This window comes from Scomber japonicus, chromosome 6 (assembly GCF_027409825.1).
Source record: "Scomber japonicus isolate fScoJap1 chromosome 6, fScoJap1.pri, whole genome shotgun sequence".
Lineage (NCBI taxonomy): Eukaryota > Metazoa > Chordata > Actinopteri > Scombriformes > Scombridae > Scomber > Scomber japonicus.
The window spans coordinates 18,078,746-18,103,741 of NC_070583.1; the positions used below are offsets into that span (position 1 = coordinate 18,078,746).

At 38.6% G+C, this 24,996-nt stretch overlaps 1 protein-coding gene across 1 annotated transcript; it reads right to left on the minus strand.

Moving 5' to 3' along the window:
* Positions 1-1,910: 1,910 nt before the first annotated feature.
* Positions 1,911-17,271, minus strand: eml2 (EMAP like 2). The gene is made up of 19 exons (XM_053320525.1): positions 17,202-17,271; positions 12,069-12,097; positions 11,755-11,884; positions 11,286-11,435; positions 10,092-10,161; positions 9,613-9,723; positions 9,314-9,409; positions 9,032-9,166; positions 8,593-8,692; positions 7,827-7,981; positions 7,074-7,199; positions 6,760-6,891; positions 6,486-6,553; positions 6,209-6,297; positions 6,009-6,106; positions 5,537-5,624; positions 5,341-5,436; positions 4,707-4,837; positions 1,911-3,737 (listed from the first exon to the last, which is right to left on the minus strand). Exons 1-19 carry the CDS (start codon positions 17,216-17,218, stop codon positions 3,612-3,614), a joined length of 1,947 nt encoding a protein of 648 aa, XP_053176500.1. The 5' UTR covers positions 17,219-17,271; the 3' UTR covers positions 1,911-3,611.
* Between the last annotated feature and the right edge of the window lie 7,725 nt (positions 17,272-24,996).

Consider the following 24,996-nt stretch of genomic DNA (forward strand, 5'->3'; position numbering starts at 1 on the left):
CACTGTTGGCGCAGCAACGGGAGCAATTTGGGGTTAAGTGTCTTGCCCAAGGACACATCGACATGTAGAGTGGAGGAGCCAGGAAATGAACCGATTGGAGGACGACCGCTCTACCTCCTGAGCCACAGCCGCCACAGTCGTGTGCATGTGTGTGGGTAAATATTCGTCATAGTTTGTATTTAAGATAAGATAAGATTTTCCTTTATTAGTCCTATGATTGAAACACACCATCTTATTAACAGAATTTGCAGTATGTAAAGATCACAAAAACAGTTTCAGACTCAAAGAGAAACAACTTAAAGACAATTAGATGTGCTTTATGTGCAAAAAATAAATTTATCTATAGAAGCACCTCATGCACACACTAATCAACAGTGTGCAACTAGTGCAGAAGCACTCAAGGCACCGCATGTCAACATAATTTAATAAAGCCACTTTTAGCATTATGTTCAGCTTCAGGTTTCTGTGCACTTTTGATTTGTGCACTTCTGAGGCTTCAACAACAAGAAAATACCTTTCTTATGCTCATGAGAATGCAAAATTTTATTTTCAGATTTAAAGACACGAGACAGGAATGAAGTTCAATCCAAATTACTTTAACACAGGCAAGAAATACTTCAAGAAAGTACCTAATTTATGTATAATTTGCCACTTTAATTCATATTTAACCAGTCTGCTTGATCAACTAAAGCTGCTTATTTATGGAAACAGAAGAAGGGTGTCACACCTGAGATCTTCATGGGGCAACACCAGCCTCCTTCTGCCAGTCACCAAGCATTTCCACTGGAGGAAAGGTGAATCTCAAGAGGAATCATCTCACTTAGGGAGGACAGAGAAAGCTGTGTTTACTATCCACCCATCCAGATTACCGTATTTGAACCAGCAACCTTTGGCTGCACCAACCATAACCACCATACACATGTTGACTGTCAATAGATTAACAGTCACCACAACATCCTGTGAAAACTCTCTCTTCATTTCATCGTAATCTGCCACAGTTTTTTCTTTTAATTTATCACCCACACTATGTCTATCAGTTTTAAAAAATAGGAACAAGTACCTTTTTAAAAATCTTAGTTTTAATGGATTTCTTGAAATCATGCTCCACTTCCCAACACTCTATACACAAATGCAAAACTTCACACACTTCACAAACTTCCCTCTCAAAACCAGACTCTACACTCAGAAATGATGTAATCTCATATCTAAACCAAACTTTGCCTTCAGACGTCACACACAAGCCTTTCAAATACACAAATACTAGAACACAGCTATTACACACCAGTGAGATCCATTTAAAACAAACAGACACAATAAATGCATACATTTTCAACATCTCTAATTCCTCAATGTGCTGAAAATGAACTGGAATTGAGTGAAAGACTTAATGTACTGTTAAAATATGCAACTGCTAAAGAAAGTACAATATAGTAATATAATATCCATGTATTTATGAACCAATGAGAATAACAGTTTGTACAGGAATAAATAAATCACTTATCATTTATTCGGCCTCAGAGGTCTGTGTGGATCCATCGTTCCAAAACAAGTGAACGGACTCTCGACCCTGTTATCCATCTATACTGAGGCTCTGATTGGAGTGTCAACAATCTCAACTCTTCATGTTTCCACCTAGGGAATCGTATGTTAATTTGGTCCCAGCTGTGATGACTTGAGTTAATGACATTGATTGTCAGCACTTTCTAAATGAGAACATGAATGAAAATGAAGAAAAGTGTTTATAGTTTTGGGAAATGGGTCTGTCTTTTAGTAGATGACATCATTCATTTGGGATGTTTAGTCATAGTGTGTAAGTGATTTAAAAACATCTTACTATAGTCTATTTTACTATAACAGTGTCTTGACATCAGATTTATATGGAAAAAAACCTCCACTCAGCAGTACTAGGGTAAAAACTTTATTAACAAACCAGAAGAAGGCAAAGCATAGCTCAAGCTCACCTCTACAGTATAGTATAGCCAGTACCCTTCTGTAAATCGCTAAAAGTGCCACAAGAATAAGAACAACATCCATCATAGTAACAGGTTAATATTAAAATAACACAGCCACTCGAATATACTGCATAATATATATATTTACTCTATAGACCTTTGCGACATTAACAGCATCTACAGGAGGAGGGCAGCCTCGCTCATGCTCGTTCTCTTGCACTGTAGCGCCATCCAGTGCCTTTTCAGCACAGTTACAGTAGTAATACAATCATGAAAACACAGCAGCCCAGAAAGGGAGGGAGGGGGACCAAATGAGAAGCTTGGGACAAAAAAGAAAGAAAGAAAAAAGAAAAAGACACTTTTGTACCTTTTACAATCTCCCTACAGCAATCTGTAATACTTACAATCTGCACCTTAAGAGTTTGGAAATCAGGCTGAGGGATGGAAAAGTCTCAAAAGGCAATGGGGTTGTATTAAAGATTTTAAAGGGAGTGTTCCTTTGCCACAGGGAGTGTTCCATTGCCACAGGACAAGTCCGTTAGTTCTCACAAACATGCATTAGTCTGTCTGAAAGCTAGAAGCTGATAGACTGGAACACTGACTTTTTAAATGTTGCATTTTGACAAAGTACCATGCAGTTTTTTGACATGCCTGCACAAGTACGAGGTTTGATTTCGCATTTGCAAGAAACATGTTTTAACCCCTTTATTTCAACTCCTGTATACTTAACATCTCAGTTCACCATTTTGCAACCTAAGTTACAGACAACTGGAAGTCATTTCTCCTCAGTGTTAGGGTTTTCATGCATTTAGTACTGTCTGAAACTCTATGGTTAAAATAATTTAGCAGCATAATCCATTACGTTGAACATCAATTCTGCATTCATTTTTGTCAATATTACATTCTTCTTGTTGAGTAGTGATGCAGTTATGGTGCAGGCTGATTTGAAAAGTCTGTACTTCACAATTAAAAAATTTGCAATTTCCCACCTGAAGCACATTTCAAATGTCGTTCATACTGCACAAGAAATGAATGGAAACCAATACCTGTCTGTTATGGTAAGAGAAATTCTTCAATATTAAACTCTAAAATAAAAATATAGCCCTAACCATTACTGTGTGAGGTGCAGTCAAAAATGTAAAGTATACATGATTTGTAATTGAGGAGCCAAGACACTTGTCTTTTAAAATAGGTGGAATTTCCATCATAGGGGGTTAAGATAAATACAGTTTAGGCACAGTTAGTACTAATGCTAAAGTCACTGTATGTCATTTACTGTGTGGTCAACATCAGCAGCATTCGGCCGGTGCATTAGTTGATTATATATTTTTTTGTTTTTGTTTCGGGAACAGTTAGGGTTCACTTCCTGTGTGGCAACAAATGCTCTTTTCTACATTCTATTACAAACAGCAGGACACTGAATAATATTCCATTTACGACAATATTACAACACTCTCATCATTTCATCCGGTGTGACATCTGTGGGTCTGTAGAGTTGCGTGATTACTTAATTTATTTATTCATTATTACTTCCAGTAGGCACAGAGGAGGTGCTGCCCCCTGGTGGGTAAGAGAGTAGAACAGTGAAGAGGGGACAGGGGTCAGATAGGATGCGGGTCCCTGCCTGTGGGGATCAGCAAGGTGGATTTATTGCGTTGCCTAGGCAACCACCCACTGCAGGATGCTGGTGTCTTTCCCGCCGGTGGAGATTAGGTGACTGTTGTCGTGCAGGAAGGCAACGTTGGTCACGTGGCTGCTGTGGCCACCGTACTCGTGGCTCTGAGCCTGAAAGAGTGAGGAGGAAGTGACATGCTAAAGTTAAGTTTATTAGTCTGATGAGACATAACAACAAGATCAAATGTATTTGATATATGAGGCACTTCACCCAAATGTTGTTAATGTGTTCTTGTCATTCTAAATAATTAAAAACCTACTTGAAACTGTCTACCTGTTCCCAATCCTTTGGACTTGTGAACACTTAAAAAATAAGCTTTTCTGCTCAACAGGTTGCACACATATGTCTGTGAACTGCTTCATTAAAGAGCGACACCTCCTTTCCAGATCAAATCATGAAAGGAAGGGGGGGGGCACATTTTTCCTCTTGGCTGTTCCATGAATCATCCTACAACCATTTACATTTATTTACAAGAAGCATTGGGGAGTCCCAACCCCCAGGTTGGGAAACACTGATAGTGGCAATGAAACCTTTTTTTCCTGATAATTTTAGGAAAACCAATTCTTTAAACAGGAGGACATCAGTATCAGTTACAACAACTAACTCTGACAGTGCTAACAACAACTAACAATAACTCTTTTGGATTTATGCTCCAAATGTGTGTCAAACTGTGTTTAAAACAATACGAGCATGTTGTAACTATTTGCAGCTCCTGAGTTTGTGTGCTAATGGAAGCCAGCTTGTCTGAACGGACAATTAACTTCACAGCTTGTGTTTAAATGGCCTCAGCTGAAAACAGGACTTGAGCTTGTTAAGAAAAGCTACAGTAACAGTCTAAACTCGTTTGTGAGAACAAAATAAACACAGAGTAGAACAAACTGTGATCCCACATAGAAAGCTTGTAGCTCAGTGTTTAGTTATTTCTTTTGAGCTTTCACAGTGTGTATTAACACCTCAGTGGAACAGTGTGGTCAAAGATAAACTGTTGGATTGCTTCAGGTCATTAATATGTCCATACAAAAACAATGGATGCTTAAAAACACATTAACAGTGAGTAACTGTGAGTGAACGTGACTGACCCTTGGTTGAGAGGAGGGGAAAGAGAACATGTGCACTTTGCCAAAGTCATCAGCAGAAGCCAGCAGGGACCCGTCATGTGACCTGCACACGGCGTTGATATCTGTGCCGTCTGCTCCATCTGGCCATATTCCTGAGAGAAGCAGAGAGAGAGCGAGGGAGAGATGGAGATTAAAGAAGGTTAGAAAAAAGGGTGAGACATACAGTCAAACATTAAAATTCCATCAAAATGCCAAATGTTTAATTTAACATTAAACATAATCAGTGAGTGGATGTACCCTTTCACTCCCTCTCATCTCTTTGGTCTCTTTTCTTCTCTAAAGAATCACAGTCTAGCGAGTGGTTAACATATTTGGCTGTCAAAAGTTTAACCTTGCTTAACACTTAACACACTCTCGTTGCCATTTTGAGCTGGCAATGTTCTTCTTTATGCATTCACTGCTAATTGCTATGAGCTATCTGCTAATTCAAGCATGTCCAAACTATTCCATTAAGGGCTGTGTGCCTGCAGGTTTTGACACATGATTGTAATAATTGGGATAATTGTGGGAAACAGCAGCTCACAAGTACAGATATATAAACCAACATCTGTTTCTATCATGAATGAACATAACAGAGTGGGTTTTTAAGGCGTACCGAAGGTGTTGAAGCTCAAAGTGCAGGTGGAAGTGGCCCACTCCAGGTTGCGCATAGTATCCATATTGGTGACATGTTTACCACTGGATGCCTCCCCTGAGGAAAAAAACCAAAACATAAAAACGTCACCATGTCCACCAACTCAAAATTTTACCTTAACCACCACTTGTAAATGTAAATGCTACAGAAGACTTACAGAAGAGGATCTCGTAGTCTCCTGAGTTGGTGACAAGGTACTGGCTGTCAACTGACCAGTCCAAGTGGGTGACGAAGCTGGAGTGGCCCTGGGGAAGAGGGAGGAATTCATGTTGCTTAAATAGAGATAAAAGACTGAATCCTCCGTGGGTTTTAGTTTCATGATTTATTATAAGATAGGAGAGGTCAGGATTTCATCATTCTTAATTTTCTTTCATTACTTAATGTAAAAGCATTTCATGGGTTGAAATGCTTTGATCTTTTGACATTGGTTATATAATAGGGTTGTACATAGAAGGCCTCCAAGTGGCTAAAGCTGTGACTGCTTTAAATAAATAAATGAAAAATTTATTTTAAATTCTATTTTAAAGCTTTCAGACTGCTAAAGATTCTATTAAATGATGAATTGTGAAAAAAAAAAAATTCAGGAATGTGGTTGTGCAATTACATCCAACTAATAGATCATTACTTACAGTGCATTTCCCCACGCGACTATATTTCCTGCCATTCTCCGTCACAGCATAGATGTAAACAAAGTTGTCATGGGAAGCAACAGCCAGGAAGTTACCGTCTGCAGGCACAGAGAGCTCAGAGTTAGCAGGACGTTCAGCAGAAATAATAGATAATACAGAACTACAAACATGACAGCTGACGAGGAAGGGTGATGTTTTACCTGGAGAGTATTTTACATTGGAAATGATCTCGTTGCCATCTGTGTGCATAGAAACAAGATCCCGGGTGTCAGTGTCCAGCACCAACCACCTATGACACACACACACACACACATACACACAAAATTTCATAGTCCCATAACCCAAAGAAATTTGATCTACAATGATATGAAGAATAAGCAGCAAATATTCATATTTTAGAAAATAGCAAATTCTTTGTTACACTTTGTTAAACTGTAACTGTGTAGACAAAATGTCTCTGACAGCTGAGAGTCTGACCTTCCAGACATGGTCCCCACTGCCATAACAGCCCCACTGGGATGGAAACCTGCAGACCTCCCTGGATCCTGGAGCACAGGAAGGAGGAAGAGGATCAATAATTATTCTCCTATTATTAGAAATAGAGTGGATTTGTCTAATTGTAGCTTGATGATTATTGTAACTTCTTTTTAATTATTAGTTATATTCTTCTATTGTCATGTCAGTTCTTAATGATTTCATCCTCATGTTAAATAATTCTCAAAATATATCAAAACATCGAACTCCTCGTCACCTCGATGGTCTTGCTCCAGAGGGGCTGATGGGAGTTGGTGTCCCACAGATGAACCTGTCTGTCCTGGGAGCAGGTGACAAACTGCTCCATGGTGGGATGGATGTCCAGACCCCACAGCTCATCTGTGTGACCCTGTAACACAATACATGTCTTATTCAATACAGGCTGAGACTGTGTATACCGTTAACACCTTCCACTGTAAGTTAAATTATCTATTAAGAAAATGATGTGTGTGTGTGTGTGTGTGTGTGTGTGTGTGTGTGTGTGTGTGTGTGTGTGTGTGTGTGTGTGTGTGTGTGTGTGTGTGTGTGTACCTGTACAATAGGTGTTAATGTGTCAGGGAAGGCGGCTCTGATGATGGCATTCTTGGTGGTTCCTACGAAGAGCTCTCCTGGTTTACCTTCAGCCAGAGCCCGAACAGGTCCATACAACTCGCCCACCTGAACACACACACACAAAGATAGTCCATGGATAGACCACAATGTCAAATTCAAGTAAACTTACAAAATGTAATGACTAAGTCAAGAATAAAGAAAACATTATTATTTATTTATTTATTCATTAAGAAAGCAGTGTTATTGTGCTGATCTTTAAAAGCCCGGCAGTGCATTTTAAACATATCTGCTGTAGATAGATTTGAATATATGAATTAATGGTGAAAAAGTGATCACAATTGAAACTGTAGGCCTATTTTAATGCTTTACAAAAAACATTATTAGTATCAAGAAAACATTAAAAACTTGGATTTAGCTGCTATCTTATCTTGGTCCTTGTATTGTACTGTTTCTGTTATTGTCATAGCAGGTTGCAGTATTACACCATTACAATCATAAAAGATGCTATAATAACAAACAAATTGGGCTTCAAGTCTAGCATTTCTTTATTTCTTGTTGTTTTTCCATTTCAATGTATTCTGTGACACTTATTTCTGCTGCATAATGGTAATGTTCGACAAGGTACACTGTTTCAAAAGCCGGATGTAATGATAGTGTTCATATGTTGAATAGCACAATCTTTCTGTCTTTGTGTCTTCAACAAACACATAATAGTTATTTCAGTTCTCTCACCTCCATCTCAGCTTGTTTTCTGTAGTCGTGGTCCCACAGAACCACCCTGCGGTCTTTCCCTCCTCCGGACACCATGGTCCCATCCTTCAGGACACAAACAGAGAAAATCCCGCCCTCGTGAGCCCCTGACACCACCTGGCTGATGCGGTTACCACCTGTCAATCAGAGCACAGAGGATATCAGGATATCAGAACTCAATCCTGCCTCTGTTGGATTGTTTTCAGGCTTTTAAACATACTGGTAAAAGAATATGAACGTTACTTTTTAGGTTGCATTTTTCAAGTTTGTTTTTTTTAAGATTGCCTCTCCCACTAAATTAAACTTATCTACAAGTCAAACTGTTTGCGGTTGTGTTTTGATTTGGTAGCATTCAATACAAGAAGAGACAACATTCAAAGACAAGAAAAAGTTATTTTCTGTGTTTAAGGATCTTCTTAGACGCCATTTTAAGAAAAATACTGCTGTGGTGCTATCAAGAAAATGACTCATGATCATTTGTATTGAACATATGTTTTAAGAGTCTAACAGGGAAAATAAATTGTTTAACTGGAGATGTTTTACATCTGCTTGCTGGTCAAGAATATAATATTACTGCAGTAAACCTCTTCAGCAGACTTCAGCAGTGACCTCAGTGGCTGAGTTTTAGCAATAAACCATTAACAGTCATACTGGTTTTATTATTCATTATCTTTACAGATGACTTTAGTTTTTTGGCTGTGATGATATTTAACCTGTGGAACAAAAGGTTGGGATTTTTAAATTCTACCTTTGGCCCAGATATAGACGTTTCCACTGGAGTCTCCTGTGATGGCGTCTCCATTCTCAGCAAATGCCACACACAACACATACTTTGGCTTTTCATGTTTCTAGAGAGAGAAAGTTTCACTTTAGTGACTCAACGTACAAATATTTTCTTCAGATCATTTATGATAAATAAGTATCTAATTATAGGAATGACCTTGTGATGGTCATTATGATGTGATCTTTACATTTGTGACAATACATTCTTATGGCTGACCAGTCTATTAACGTGAGGAGACAAAATATTAAACACCTCACACTAAAATGCAATACAATTCAACAGTGACAACAGACTTATTAGACTGTATGTAGTTATTGAGTGTATTTTTTAATCATACAGTGTGTTCATAAGGTTGATGTGAGGAGGGAGGGCAGTGTGACAGATTGTTGTTATCATGCCATACCTCAAACAGGCCCTGTCTCTTGGTGAGTGTGTTGCCCTCCATGGTCCAGAAGTTGATGTGAGATTTCCCACAGGTGACAATCAGGTTGGCGTCCATGGGATGAAACACGGCACCCAGCACAGAGTCATTGGAGCACTGCAGACACAGGAGGCATGAAGATGTAAAACATGTTTCACTGCCAGACTTATTAAGTGTACAGAGGAGAGAAATAATATTTAAATAAAATAAAATAATGTTGCTGTTATATAAATGATAAGGTCGGGTGAGTAGAGGTCAGGGTACCTTCACATCAGCCAGTTGTTTCTCCTTCTGCCAGTTCCACACCGACAGGATGTGATCGTTGGAATCGTCCACAGCACAGAGGAAGGTGCCCCCGTTCTGAAGAAAAAAGTAATAATAAGTTCATACTTCTTCAAAAAATGTAATATTTTTTTCTGGTGCTAAAATGATCTGATATCATCTTAGACATTTCTCAGCACATCAAAAAGCTAAATTACTGTAACAGTTCAAAGCTTGTATTCTTTGGTAAGACACCGGTGTTAAAACCAACTGAAAACTCTACAGGATGTGAAGCTGCTCACCGACTTGGAGAAAGCCACGCAGGTGACCGCTCTGTCGAACACTCCCATCCCGATCACATGGAGAGTGTTGAGACTCACGGAGTCCCAGACACGAACATGAGGAGCCAGCAGCTGTACAGAGAGGAAGAAACATATACGTCTGTTAGCTGGACAAACTAAAGTGACACACAAACAAAAAAGTGGGAGGACTTAAGAAGAGGAACTGATGAATGAATTAAACAACTTGGATAGTTTACATAATATTACATAACATTAGCCACTGACTTTCTTTGACTCTCAATTAACATTCTTAATGGGACTCTTACATCACATGAAATACTGTGAGAGAAAAAATGTGTGTTACAAAATTTGCTTTGCAAATTCAGGCCAACTGGTTTTAATGAGAGACAGTAAGGCTCCAGTTCCAATATTAAGCAGCAAGTAATAAACTGACACTGAGAAGGAGGTTATAAGTGATGCAAGTGTGGTTTTCACAGTACCTTTCCATCTTTAGAGTTGCCAGCCACTTGCCCCGTTGCTATGGTAACCATGTCAGGATGCACAGTCAAGCTAAGAAGAGAAAAAATTACTTAATTTTCATAACATTCATGAGCACAAAATGGAACCTACAGTCAGACATGTTTAGGATTTGCCATCAATCATCAACATAACAAGTCATGTTTTGTTTTTGGCCTCTGTCCTCCAAAACAAAGAATTTGGGGAAATTGATTCATCCCTCTTCTGCTGTGATGATAGGAAATTTTAAATATGTGGTTAAGTAACACGCTGTTGACACTATACTAAAAAAGAATCCTTAAAACATAAATTGCCAAATTCAGTGCTTATTCATTTTGGAAACTACAAATCACAGATTTATAACCAGACGTCATATCATCTTTATCACGTCAACATCTGTGCCTTAAAAGAAAAAAAAAAGTGCAATAAAAAACCACAGTAGTTAAGACGGGAGCCTTTTCATGGCAGGAAGAGCGTGAGGACACGATGTGACGGCGTGGGAGAGGAGAACACGATTGTTTCCCTGCAGAGATGGAGAAGCTTTCCCAGCATGCCCCGTGGGGGATTCAGTTTGTTTACATCCCTGTGGCTCCAGTCACAAAGCTCACTCAGGATGTCAAATAGCGCTCATTAAAAAGAACCAAAAATCACATAAATGTTAAAAACTGTAAGCTGCATGATGCTGTCAATGACATATTTCACAAAACCAAGAATGATGAGAAAGGTGAGTGTTTTATTTTTTTTCCTTTCTTTTTTTAGATGTTGGAGTTCACGAGGAAAGCTTCTGGCTTGAAACGTCTACTTAAAAATCTAAGTACTGTGTACTAAATCATTTCAGTAGATGAAATACATTAAATATTTACACTGAATGTTCAAGCAATATCAATGTATTACTGAAAAGATATATCACATGAGGAGTGACTCTGTTTAAACAAATGTTTCCATGTCCTGCTATCAACTTTATTCAGTGTACTTTTCTACAGCATTGCGTGGTTCATGTTTCAGCATAATGAGCATGTTAAAATGCACACTGGAGAAATGAGAGAAATATTTACATGCACTGTTGCTGTAAATTAATGTATACATGCAGCAGATTGGTAATCCAGTTTTACCTCTATCCCTGACAGTATGTTATATAATCAGAGACTTGGTTTGTTTTAAAGCCTGATGTTTCTCACCATTTGACATCATCGTTGTGACCCAAGTAGTGTCTCTGCTGCTGCTCCTCGGTGTTGTACAGAACCACCACAGAAGCGTTAAAGTAGACAATCTCTCCTGTGGGCAGCAGGTAGAGGTTGGAGCGACAGTCACGACCGCGGTAGCCATACCTGGTCCATGCTTAAGTTAGGGACAACAAGACAGCTGAAGATAGACAGGGCCAACAAGCCAGAACATTACATATTTATTTTAGGCATTTAGCTGATGCTCTTTAAGTGAACTGAACGTTATCATACTTTTGGCATTTCTAGATTATCAGCAAATAAGAAACAGAGTCAAAGGTGTGTCTCTCCAGAGGATACAAAACAACAAAGTGGTTATACATGTATATATGCGTGATAAAGAAATAAGAAATTAAAGCTTTTATGACCCTAAATTGTTTTTAATCCATTCCTCTCTTCCATTTCCCTCTGCCAGTCTGAAGGATACACCCACTGCAGTTTGAGCTTGCGGTCAGGCAGCGCCACCTTGTGGTCCAGGCTGTAGCTCTCCCTCTGCTGATCAGGGATGTGCATGGTGACAGGACGACCTCGGAGGAACATCCTAACATAGCCGTCCTCTAGAGGGAGAGAGAGAAACGGAAGGAAGGGAGTCAGAGTCTGTAAAGAGCACTTACTCATCCTATTTACAGCTCAGTAAAGTAGTGCAGTGATAGGATGGTAAGTCTACAGTACGTCAGTCTTAAATTAGACACACAAGACTTATCCATATAAATTAAGCAAAAAAGCAAAACTTGAACTTACCTGCATTGAAGGTGCATTCTTTGGATTTGCTGAAACAGAGGAAAAGAAACATTAATGAAATATTTCATGTTAAATTTGATCTGAGCATACTCCACAATTAAAAATTACACTAAAAAGAGGGATATTGTAGATATTGTTTTCACCCAATTGTCTCAAACATTACACAGAACCTATGGAAGTATTCACACAGCTGCTGAGAATGTGTCCCAAAGCATTAATTGGATAATGGGGATATGCCCTCTCCTGTGTGTGCTGTATTTCATAGGCGAATGACAGAGTGAGAAGAGTGGAGAGTTCATACAGGCACACAGATCACAGGATAACATCGGTCTGAGAACATTTCTTTGTAGTTGGAAAAGACACACAGCTAAAGACACAGTGGACTTTTTCTTTCACGAATAAAGAAAATGCAAATTAAGTTCTCTTTAATGTGACTGTGTACACAGGTAGATAAAGAGACCAAGTGTCTTTGATCAGGTCAGCACATTCAAAGTACACAGACGTGTCCTATTTTGTGTGTAACCAAACATGGGTGGTGACACTTTTTTATCAGATAGACACACAGTGAATGTGGAGCTCGGCCAAACAGTGTGACAGAGGAAGAGGAGGATGAGAGAGGAGTCAGATGGAGAACTAGGACTAGTGTCACCTGATGTCACACAGAACAGCAAAATGCATGTAGATGAAAAATGTCAAGTTACAATCAATCAGTGACTCAGCAAGTTCGCCAACATGAATAATAAGACCTGTCAATCAAACCCTGTGGCCTCCTCATCAGTTTGCAGCCGCTGCTCTTCTGAGTCAGCTGTCTGTCTGTCAACCAATCAGAACTGCCCACCAAGCACTGGAGAGCATGCTGACCACTCAACCTAACCTTTCAAGATGCCGCCTAAACTGTCAGATGCTGTTATCGCTTCAGCTGACAGGTGGATATCACCATGGCAACAGCAGGAAAAAAGTAACCATAGATAAGATAAAAGGAAACTGAGGGCTTGTCTCTTCCTGCTCAGCAGCAGGAGAGTCAGAAATTATGTATTTGACTTTCCTGAGGAAGCACAGGCAGAGGCAAAGTGGAAAAAAGCCACTTTCTACATAAATATTTATTACAAAACCACACACAGTGAGTCGCTTTACAGATGTTTTTAAAAAAAAGAAAAAAGAAATGCATTCAACATTTTTTTAAGACTCAAGGACACAAACTCAAGGATAATGAGAAAATCTGAATGTAAGTATGACTTTTTGTTTACAGGAAAATTGCACACTTCACCTTTAAGCACCAGGATGAGCTGTGTGTCTTGACTTATCCTGACATTTGTTTAACGGGGAGGTAACTAGAAAAGGTCACACGACACTCCGACACCTCACTGGGTAAAAAAGCTAAATGTATTCATAAATCAATTTTTATATCATCATAAATCAGGTTTGCCAACAAACGACCTGGGTAAAAGAAAAGAGAACAAGTAAAAAGAGTAAAAAGAGCATCAGAAAGCATAAAAATGAGACGTGTGTGTTTGAACATAATACATTGCGTTAAAGAAGATGAAACGACAGACTGCAGAGCAAACAAGCGACTGATCTGAGGACTTGTTTGATGTCTCTTGTGTTTCTGGACAGCTCGAGGCAACCAGGCAGGGTGTCCGCTCTTTAAAACCACCACATAAAGGCCTGTTTGTCTTTTGAACTGTGTTTGTGTGTGCGCATGTGTATGTGTGATCTGCCAGGAAGATGAGGAGTGGCCTGCATCTAGCCAATCAGAGAACAAGATTGATTCAGAGCCAGTAATTAGTGCAGGGCATGCTGGGTAACTGGCAGCCAGGCACACAGGACAGCTGGGAGCAAATAACTGTGGAAATAAAAACCCATGCGGCTTTAGTTGCAGTCACCAGGTTTCTATGGAGAGGGAATGCACAATCAGACCATTGATTAACATGCACTGAGTGTACTGTTAGCATTTTCTGCCTGCCTGCACTCTGAAACCATGATGAGTTCTTCTAACAACCAGAGGGGACTGACAAGCAGCAGATACCCTTCAGGGGTTGTCTTGTCATTTGTCATTTTTGCCATCGAGATCCTAACCTCTTTCAGCCGAGCCAAAAAGAAAAGAAAACTCTCTCGCTGTGGTCTGGGCAGCCTCGACACACTATTGCTTGAACCTCATTAAAAAGGGCACAAAGACAGCAGCTTGGCAGGTGATCAGAATAGCCTCCAACCAAGAGACAGATACAGTAATTGATGTTTTGTGCTTCTCTAAAAACATCAACTTGAACCCTTATTGCAGCTCAGGGCTTTCTCTGGGTTTTCCAACCTCGCCCCCTTAAAAAACATACTTGCTGTTATTAAAATGTAGAATGTTTCCAGGAAAATCAACCTCTGAATAAATGTAAGGAATCAAACAGTTGCTAAATCCTGATAAATTTATATTTAACATGTTTTCAATGAGCAAAGTTAGGATATGCTAAGTCTGGATGCACTTGCAATTCCAAGTCCAGCGCTGCTTGCTGTTGCCGTTCTTATCTAAACGACTCCTCACCTGTTCATCGACTGACTGGACCCGAAGCGAAACTAAAAAGTTTATCAAAGAACTTTTCAAGTCACAAGTTTTCAATGTTTTTGCATGGAGATTAAAAGACCGCAGCATGACCAATAATGAAGCTTTTATGTAATCTTGTGAATTAGCTTGTTTATTTGAATTTTCTGAACTTGTTAAAAAAAGATCATTTCAATGCCTCATACTTGTGTAATATGTTGACAACTGAATACATAACTTTTGTATTTTTGCCAGTTGCCATCCAATTTCTGACTTATTTAATAGTAATATCAATTAATGTATATTTGCGTTCAGTTTTACAGAATTTCACACAATTTGGCACAAACCTACACTTTTGCAGGTGTGAGTACATATTTCCGTTGCCGATTTCATGGGTAAGAAGGAAGTGTTTAAGTGTCTTAGCTAGCTGAGAAAGGATGTTGTAGTAAATCAGTTTGTATCAGATGGATGGATGCTGTGGTCTAAGTGATGGGTCGTGGTCTCCTGAACTGTGGGGTCGGTGGTAATAGTCAAGTGTGCGTCCATTTCCTAGTCCATTATGACTGAAGTACTGCAGTGGTCCATTAGACTAATACTCTCTGAAGTCAGTGTGGCATTTAACTGACAAAATACCAGAGAGAGAGAGAGAGGGGGGGGGGGGGGGAGACAGAAAGGTGGAGAAAGATTTGATTGGACAAAAGGAAATGATCTCAATTTGTTTATTGTGAGATCAGATCTTTTCCTCCATCAAAATTTGCATAGGTTAAGCCTGAATTAGGGTAAGTTATTTGTTCTAGATGTTAAATCTCTTCTATTTAAAAAAAATAAAAAAAAATAACAAAAGGTCATGTTTGGGCTTATAAGTGAGGTATGCATATAATTATTTTAAATCAACTTCATAATATTTTCCTGTGGATTAAAGCAGTTTATTCTACAGAATGAAACACTAACACAAAAGGAGAGTGATATACTTAATGAACATGATATCAATCTTTTCCTTATTCCTTGTATTTGCATAAAGTCAGACCTGAATGGCAAGACTCATCTTTGTACTCTGCGGTTTGATATAAAGGGTTACTTCACTTCCACTCTAAAATGTACAGTTGTTAATATTAGATGAGGAGAAAGGGGAAGAAGTTTCCAGTTTATTCAAGACAGGCCTGGTTCTAGTGGTGCAAAATGCCTCTCTGCAATCAGGGATTTGGTCATGATGTTTATTGCATGTAAAGCAGGATGTCCAATCAATCTTATCAGGGTTTCTGTAAACTGAGCAGCTTTCCTCTTATGTTTGTGGTCATAATGAAATGAGTCTCTGCAGTATTTTGTACCACCTTCAGTCATAAGTTACTGTACAGGTTCACTAGAAAACACCTAATTTCATGGTTATGAAAATGCAAAGGTGCACCATCCAAGGCAGTATATGTTTTCATCACCAACATCACCTGCAGTACAATGTGAACATGTCTAACAATGTATTTTTGAGTTAACTTGTCATATAAAGCTGAAGCATTGTGTCATCTCTGCTGTCAAAATCAATTAGATTCAACAGAACAATCAGTTAACTAAGAGAACTGCTGAGCACAGTCTGTGTGACCGGTCCTCTGTCACTTCACATCCACTCATCCCATCTATGTGTGTATGTGTGTGTGGGAGTGTGTGTGTACTTCATTACTGGACAGAAATGTGACTTGTTTGTTTCCACTGTCGTTAGAAGTCTGAAGACAAAAGAACCACTGATGACACAAAAAAAGCTGCATCAATTCACATAATGTGTGAATGAAATAGTTGGACATTTCTCAGCTACGCAGATCTGCTTCTGAAAGACACCACATTTAGATAACGCTTCATTATTATTTCCACAGAAGTCAGGTTTCATCTTTTGAGCAGATTAACTTTAGAGTTAATTCATTCCTGGAGAGCTTTCATAATGAACAGCAGCGACTCATTCTTTCCTTTTATTTAACTACATAATTATACTATAGTACATTCTTCTCATATGTCACATTTTTGTGGTGTTTTAATCCGATCTACCTCATGCAATTTGATCCACTAACACAACTGGCTCTCGTTTCTGTTGTATTCATATAAGTGTACTGCTGCCCCTCCCCACAACCGCACACACTCCCGCAGACAGGGAAATTACTGCACCAAAACGGTTTGCGTGATAAATAAAAGAACACTTCCTCAAGCTGTTTTGAAACCAGACCTAATGACTGACTTTGTTTAGAGTGGAAAAAAACCTTCAGATGGGGAAATCTCAATGCATTTTTAAACAAAAACCTCATTGCGTTTCATTGTGTAATCTATGATCTATTCAAATAAAACTCAAACAACACATAGAGGACTGAGTGTGTGTGACACAATAGAAGTATTTTTACATTTTGCTGATGTTAAAAGCTGCACATGCATTTAATAAAACTTCTCTCAAATTATTACCAGCTGGTAATCTGAGCACTAAAGCCTCCTTTGTGGATAAATAACACATGTATTTCATGTTTGTGCAATGAATCATTGAGAGTTCTTCCGAAAAGGTCCAACAATAAAGTCTTTGTGCTAATAGTCACTCTGTCAATCATTGATGATCTATTGTAAAAGCCTGTATTTACCTTGAGGATCTCTTCATGGCTGCAGTGTTCCGGTAACAGTAACAGTTAGCTGAGCGACTCCTGTCCAACAACCACAGCAACAAACTGACTTCCTCCTTCACTCGCAAACTTTTAGCTCTGCCTGTTCAGCCCCTGTCACCCAATCAAAACACACTTCCTGACTGTGGAGACCCACCTCCCCTCACCATGCTCCCTGTTAGCAAGAACTGTTAGAAACCTGATGCCATCAGCAGAAAGAGAGGATTAGAGAGGAGAGAGAAGCAGAGCAGAAGAAAGAATGAGGTCTGACTGAAGAATGAGGTTTTGACAGAGAAGAAAAGTAGTCCAGACTGAGGAAGACAAATTAAGGAAAGATAAAAGAAATGTTTAATAGAACAAGCCATGAGAGACAAATCGATGCAATGCAAAAAACATGTTACTGCTTGGAGTTGTTAAAGTAATATTGAATTGTAAATAATAATTTAAACAAAACAACTAAATGTTAATGTGTGATAGTTTTAACAAAATAACATACACATGTATGCTACACAAAATAAATGCATGTAAATAAAAGATAAATAATAATAATGTTTTTTGTAGTAACCAGTTTTACTTTTTCCATCATTAGGCTTCCATACAAACTACGTGCAGATTCCCCTGCTGCTCTCCTGCTGCTGACTGTGAGACCTGAGCAGGTAGAAGCTGATAGTTCACTAACTATAACCAGGGAGCACACTGCAACAAGGTTAATGATCCACACAGTCACATTATATTATTGATATGACGCGCCAAAGCGATAGAAAACCGATCGTTTTTTGTGCACGCGCGCAGTCACTCTCTAGTGCGCGCTCTTGCTTGCTCGCTCCAGATTCCGGGAGGTTGTGTCTCATTTGCGGGCGTCAAGGAGCAGCTATCGATATGCGGGAGACTCCCGGAACGTCCGGGAGAGTTGGGTTGTCTGCTTTTGTCCTCCCCCTACTTCAGTAGCTTATGAAGGGAGGGGGCAGATTGTGTTATGAAGCCTACTCCGAAGCCAAAAGCGAAGTTATATGGTTAACTTGCTGCTAGCAACTTCTAATGAAATCGAGCAAGTGATCAATATAATTAACGTCACCTTACTTCAAGCACAGTCATTTTTGCAGCGGTGCTGAGAATCCAACAGAGGCGGTGAGCCGCTGCTGAATGTACATAGGGGGAACACTGCATGTGGATACTTGTCTATCAAGCTCACAGCTGTGGCGTCTCAAAGACCAACAGCCCCATTACATAATTCACTGTGACATCTGAAATTTACTGGAGGCAAATGTGTGTGAGTGCTGACTGTGGAAGAGCTACAGATGATGATAAGACAGACAATACTACTGATGATGCTTATCTGTTTTTTTCTCTCCCTTTTTACTCCAGAAGCTAAACCAGCAGTTTTCATAGCAGGGGCTTCCACACTGCGGGCTGTAAATGTTAAAAAACTTCATAAAATGCAGATACCACTCTCCTCCTTTCCTGGATGCTGTTTAATGAGGAGAGGCAGAGCAGAGGCATCTTGTCTTTGCCTTTTTATTCATGCAGCACTTCTCTGTTTGCGTTAATGCAATTATAAATATAAGGATGTGCAGAAGAAATACAGGTGGAGCAACATTTATGTTAATTTAATTAAGAACAGAGAAAATAAACAAAGGCTTCATTTATAGTTTGCAGTTCATGTGTGACAGCATTTAGATGAATGGTGAAATAATAATATATTTTATAATAATAATGATGATATGATGACATTTGATATCATGATTTGGCTTTGTATTTTATGTAAAAAACCCTTTACATTATGACTATGAAAAGTACCAAATACCTAAATTAATCTTCTGCTTTTATCAATATTTTTAGGTATGACTAAAATGTAACTTTAACATCTAGACATTATAGGCTGGTTTTGTCTCCCCCTTCTGGCAGTGAGACTAATTGCAAAAACACTGTCAACATGCTTAAACTTTAGGCTCCACTGTATGCTACTGATTTGCTATCTACGGTTGTAAAACAGTGGATTAATGGTCTTGAGCGTCATACAAAACCCACAAAATGACATACTTCACTATCAGAATGTGATCAATTTGATCAAGTCTAGAAGACTCACACAATTATATAATTGTATCCCTCATTTGAGTAGCAGAGAGCTATCTGGAAGTTAGCTGGAAGTTAGCTGGGTGGGCTGGTGAAAATCTCTGGGTGTGCATTCAAAATATATATTTTAGAACACATATTTTTAGTTTTATGGGTATGAATGGTATGTGGTCATGGGTATGGGTGAGATATGATTGGGCTTGTGCGTGTGTGTGCTATTGTTATGTATGTATATATTTTATATGTTCTATTTTATATTTTTATTCTGCAATTTGACTGCTCAGATGGAGTTTCATTGTATACTTGCAATGACAATAAAGATGTAGTCTACTCTAAATAACCAGAGTATGTCCAGGGTATGTCCCACCTGACATGAGATTTAAAAACTCTGTATACTATTAAATACAGATATTTATCTGATGGTGATAGGATTAATCAGCATTGTGTGAGCTCGTTTGGAAAGGGCTTGAATGCAACAGACTTTCATTTATAATGTAAGAGTTCCAGTCTTTCTGTCTGGCAGCTGCAATCTGGATTACTATAACAAGCAGTGACAAACCCTAATGAGACTTGTTTTCTTCTTCTTGCTTCTGACTGACACAGTTTGTTCAGACTGGCTGGGGTGAGACTGTCTGATAGTCAGTCTGTCTCTAGACAGACAGACAGAGAGCATGGAGAGGTAAAACAGCTCATTATAGCAGTCTGACAGACCCTGGTAACTCTACTGACCTACAGTACGCAAACATGCTCTCTGAGCTTGTTAGAGGGAATGTCAATTCAAGAGTCAATTGTCAATTCTACATTGATGTATAATGCAGCATTTTCTTCACAGAGTAGTGAATGTGTACTGTATTAGGAGCTGCTCATGGGTTTAGAAGAACACTGTATAATTTAGGCTGTTACCTTTTTCCACCAGATGAGCTGCTAGAAGAAGTGGTTCGACTCCGATTCTCTGCTCCCATCTCTCTCCTCACCAGGGTGAGACGCTCTGTGGACATACTCTTCCTAGAGGAGAGGAGAGGACAGGAGAGGAAAGGTGTGTAAAAATATGTTTAGGAGAAATGTGCACTGATCACTGCCCTTCTTTATATCTACTCTTCAAGGCCACTATTAAAAAAACGAAATTTCACTCCTGGTGAATTTGCTCAGAGCGTAAAATCATCTGGCTCCACTGTGTCCACAAACTTTCTGGTCAAACCAGGTAATTGGTCCAAAATATCACTTTGTGTTTCCTGTGTCCTGAAGCCTGTGTCCAAATTTTAGATTTACTCAAAAAGTTGTGTCAGTCTGCTGTTTTTCTCAGTGACTGTCTCTAATGTTTAACCCTCACACTCTACTTAGATTAAGATTAAATAGAAGAATACAAACACGTGTGTGAGCAACATGTAACACAGATTTGTTTGTGGCAAAGCTTTTGTTTCTTTAACACGGTGCGTACCTTTTAATAGACTGCAGCACCTCTTTCTTAGGAGACGAAGGAGAGGAGAGGAGGCGTTTCTGTTGAACATAGCCATTACTCAAAGGTCTGGAGGGAAGAGCATGCAACAGCTGGCGCACTGGAAGGTAAAAAAACTATCATTAGCTTCATGAAAACAGGAGGAGAATGTAAACAATTTAACAAAGAATTTAAAGTATGTAATAGAACAGGGTCAAAACTCAATCTCTGCACGTGTTGGTATGTGCAGTGCAATTTAGGGAAATACAACAAACACACACACACACACACACAGAAAATGAGCAGAAAAACAAACCAATCAGTAGACAACAAAAACAATACTTTGAATTGCTAAAGATTTTCTGTATTTGACATAACTAAACTAAACTATATAGCCTAAATGTTCTTCAGTGATGATATGACCCAACTTTTTTCTCCCAATGACTAAACTAATAATACTAAGCTTATCTGCTGATGCTGAGTGCTAATCCAACTAGTGCACTCTTTCTCTCCAAATTTAAAATCCAGGGATTATAATGACATTGACAAAGAGACTGTTTGTAATGTGGATCCATCATCAACCCAACATCTTACTCACCCTTTGTAGGGGGTGGTGGAGCTGTGGTGGCCAGAGATCTCCTCCCAGCAGCATGGACGCCCCCTGTTTGCATCCCCTGGCTCTGCTCCTCACAGTAGCCCAGTCGGCGTAGAGCGTCAGCCAGAGCCGCTTTCAGGAGCTGGATCTCGTCCTCTTGCAACTGGAGCCTCTGCTCCAGATGGGAAACCCGGTCCTCCATGTCCATGTTGCTGCTGGCTGACACTGTGTCATCTGGACAGGGAGACAGCCAGAAGAGAGAGGGTTTTAGTTTAAATACTAGTTACTGCAGACTTAGAGCTCACAGTGCTGTTTAAAAAGCTGGAAATTGGACAAAAAAAAACCCATAGTGAATTTTTTTTTTGTTTACCTTCTTTCATTATTAGTAAATAGATACACTTTACCTTCTGTGGTTTAAGTCTGAACTTTAGCTAATACTTTGTTACACCCGAAGGTAAAAATGAGTCAGTTGGTATTTTACTCAAAAACACTGCACATGGAGTTTTTTTTATCATCATCAACTGAGAAAAACTATCGATAGAGAAGAGATTATGAAGCAGTGGGTCAAAAGGAATGTCCAAATAAAAGAGAAGAAATTATTTATAATGAAAATAAATGATAAGAACCAGTAAGCTGCCTGGGTATTTAAACATTTGGGTTTCATTTATTTTGGATACATATACAAACAGATGCTATAGGTGGGTGTTGTGGATATCTGCTGCTTTGTGAATCAATAGTTTTGAGTTTCATGGTGGGGGTAAGAGCATACAGGACACTTGACTGCTTTAAATTATTTAGACGTTGTGTGTGAGTGTGAGGTAGAGATAAAAAGAAGGTAAACAACACCAGATACCAGGTTGTGTGGTTGCTTTGAATGGACACCATGTAAGAATGGGAGGGGAAAAAAAGAAAGAGCGACGGAGACAGATATACAACTTTGTTCTCTTGTTTACATCCTTGTGCATGATTTAATGACAGACTGTGGACTTTTTTTATTATTAGCAACTCTACAAAGAAATGTCTGAAGTTAATTTTGCTTTTAGAGTTTAGCGTACTATTTTACTCACATTAACTGCAGAGGGCGGTAATAGAAATGTGAAGTGTATGCATATTCCACTGACTGGAATTGGATGACTGCTATCTGATGTGCAGTAAACATAGATGATATTGATACAGGTTTCAAAGTATTTAAAAAAAATTTACATTGTAATATTTTATGGAGGAAGAAAATGACTGAAGCATGTTTGTTGGGTCTGAGTTTTGGTCAGAAACGCTGAATGTAAACAGAAGTGTAAGATCCACTTAGGCACATACTGGTATTTGTGCAATAAATCACATGCATCAAGTTCATACAACAGTTTACATATTTTACAGGATATTATAGGTCAACTTTCCTACACTACATATTGCACTGTGTATAATTGTGTTTGATAATTAAAGTCTATTTTTATATGTTCATATGTTCATACTTTTATATTGTTTTTAAAATGTTCAAGATAAATAGGCAAACCCATTTAAAGTAAGAATTTTGGGACTTTTTGAGTTGATACCTCAGGAGTTACAGATTTAAAACCTTATGTACTCAGTACATTGGGTTTTAATTCATTGGAACAACTGAAATACAGTACATAAAGACTAAGTAGTCTAGGAACTTGAATATGGTAAACAAGCCAATATAATAACTACTTAAAAGAAAACTGTGGTGACACGGTCAAAAATTACACACTTAGTCTTAATCACACACACACACACACACACACACACACACACACACACACACACGTTTAACTGCTGTGTTCCTGCATGCAAATCCGTATTAAGGGTAAACATTGTTCAAGCTGAAGCCTGTTAGTCCTCTATATTACAAACAAACACACCAAATGACAACAATGCTTTACTTTGAGTGCAAACCACTTTACTTCTGGTTGGACACAAAAAACCTCACAGTGAAACAAGGTTTTGTAGAAGATTGTTTTGTAGGAGAAAATCTGGTCCAACCACGAATGCTTAAAAACTCACCTGCCCCAACATGTGCTAAAACTGTCTGCCAAATAAAAAAATACATGCACTCCTCCCCTCACATCCCTGCCTTTATTTCCCTCATCTTGAACTGTGTCCTCTCACTCACCCTGGTGACATCATCGGACGCCTACCAGATTATGGACGGCAAACTGCCCAGTGCGGATTATTAATCTGTGGCCCACATTGACAGATTACGACCCAATAAAGTCAAAAACAAGTTTCTGTTGGGACAGAATATCACGGCCTGTCATCATGTGTCCTAAATTCTAAACTCTATCCCCTCTCTGTCACAAAGCCAGCTCTGAAACAACCATGTCCTTAAAATCACATATACAGATTTCTACTCAAAATGAGATACTGTTATGCCTTTTAAAATGTTAGATCTACTGAGAAAGAAGTTATCATTTACTTTACTTAAAAATGTATAGCTACTGACAGTGTGCAATTATCGATTTTTGATGTGATTCTTGTACATTTCCTGTTTTAGAACTCCTAAAATAGGATGGAGATATCAGATAAATATCAAATATCAATCAATCTGTTATGTGTTGAGATAGGTCACTTCTTCTTGATCACAGCTATACAAATGGAAATATTTTTATTTTTACTGATGTACTTTTTCAGTTACATTTTTGTTGATTCATTCTTAATCCAAATGTATCTAAGAGGGTTTTTTTCAACAGTAGTGCCAACTCAGCTGTTTCAGATAGGAGGTACACATTTAATGTCTGATATTATCTATGAAAAACATACTTAATTATGAATTTTGTTTTAAAATTGCTGCAATATCAATAACTACTTAACATCAATATCAGCCATCAAACACCTGTTTCAGTTGAACACCAAGTTAAACACTTTAGTGAGAATGAGCTCAAAATTCAAATTCAAATATCACTATTTTAAATGCAATTACATCTGAACAGCAGAGCTAGTATGTCTCAAGGCTGCATAGAAGATAAAACTTAAATATACGCCTACAATCAAAAGAGATAAAAAAAGAGAAACAAATCAACCATGAACTACCCTCCTTGTCACCATTATTTTTAATGCAAAGGTCACAATAATATTTACACCATCCATAACTGCAATAATATAAATAACATTTTGCAGTAAAAGAGCATCACACTGTAAAAAGGGGATTTTACATGTCAGACTGCTTCAGCTAATGCTCCCAGCATGCATCAGTTCAGCGCTGTGAGCTGAGCCGGGGGACACAGGGAGTACTGTTACTGTTACTGTATCACATCTCCCAGTCAAATGAGCCAGGAAGAGGCCGCAGGGAAATCAAGCTTCAGATTTACATACAGAAATCAAACTCAGGGGAGTTTTGCATGGCAGAAATGGACGATGAACCAGCAGCAAAACACTAGATCAGACCACAGGCCTTCATCACTGTTTGTCTTCTTTAATTTCTCAATGTATAAAACATTTGTATTAGGGTTAGACTGATTTATCCAAATTATATTAGCCTTTTGTTTAATATCAGACATCAGATGTGTTGTCCATTACCAAAAATGAATGCTTCACTCTGACCACAGGGCTTTAGCTACTGAGAAAACAATGCTCACAATTTCGGAATTTTATATATATTAGCAATTCATTCAAACTTGGTTAGTATCCCAGATTTTCCATTACAACTGAAACACATTATG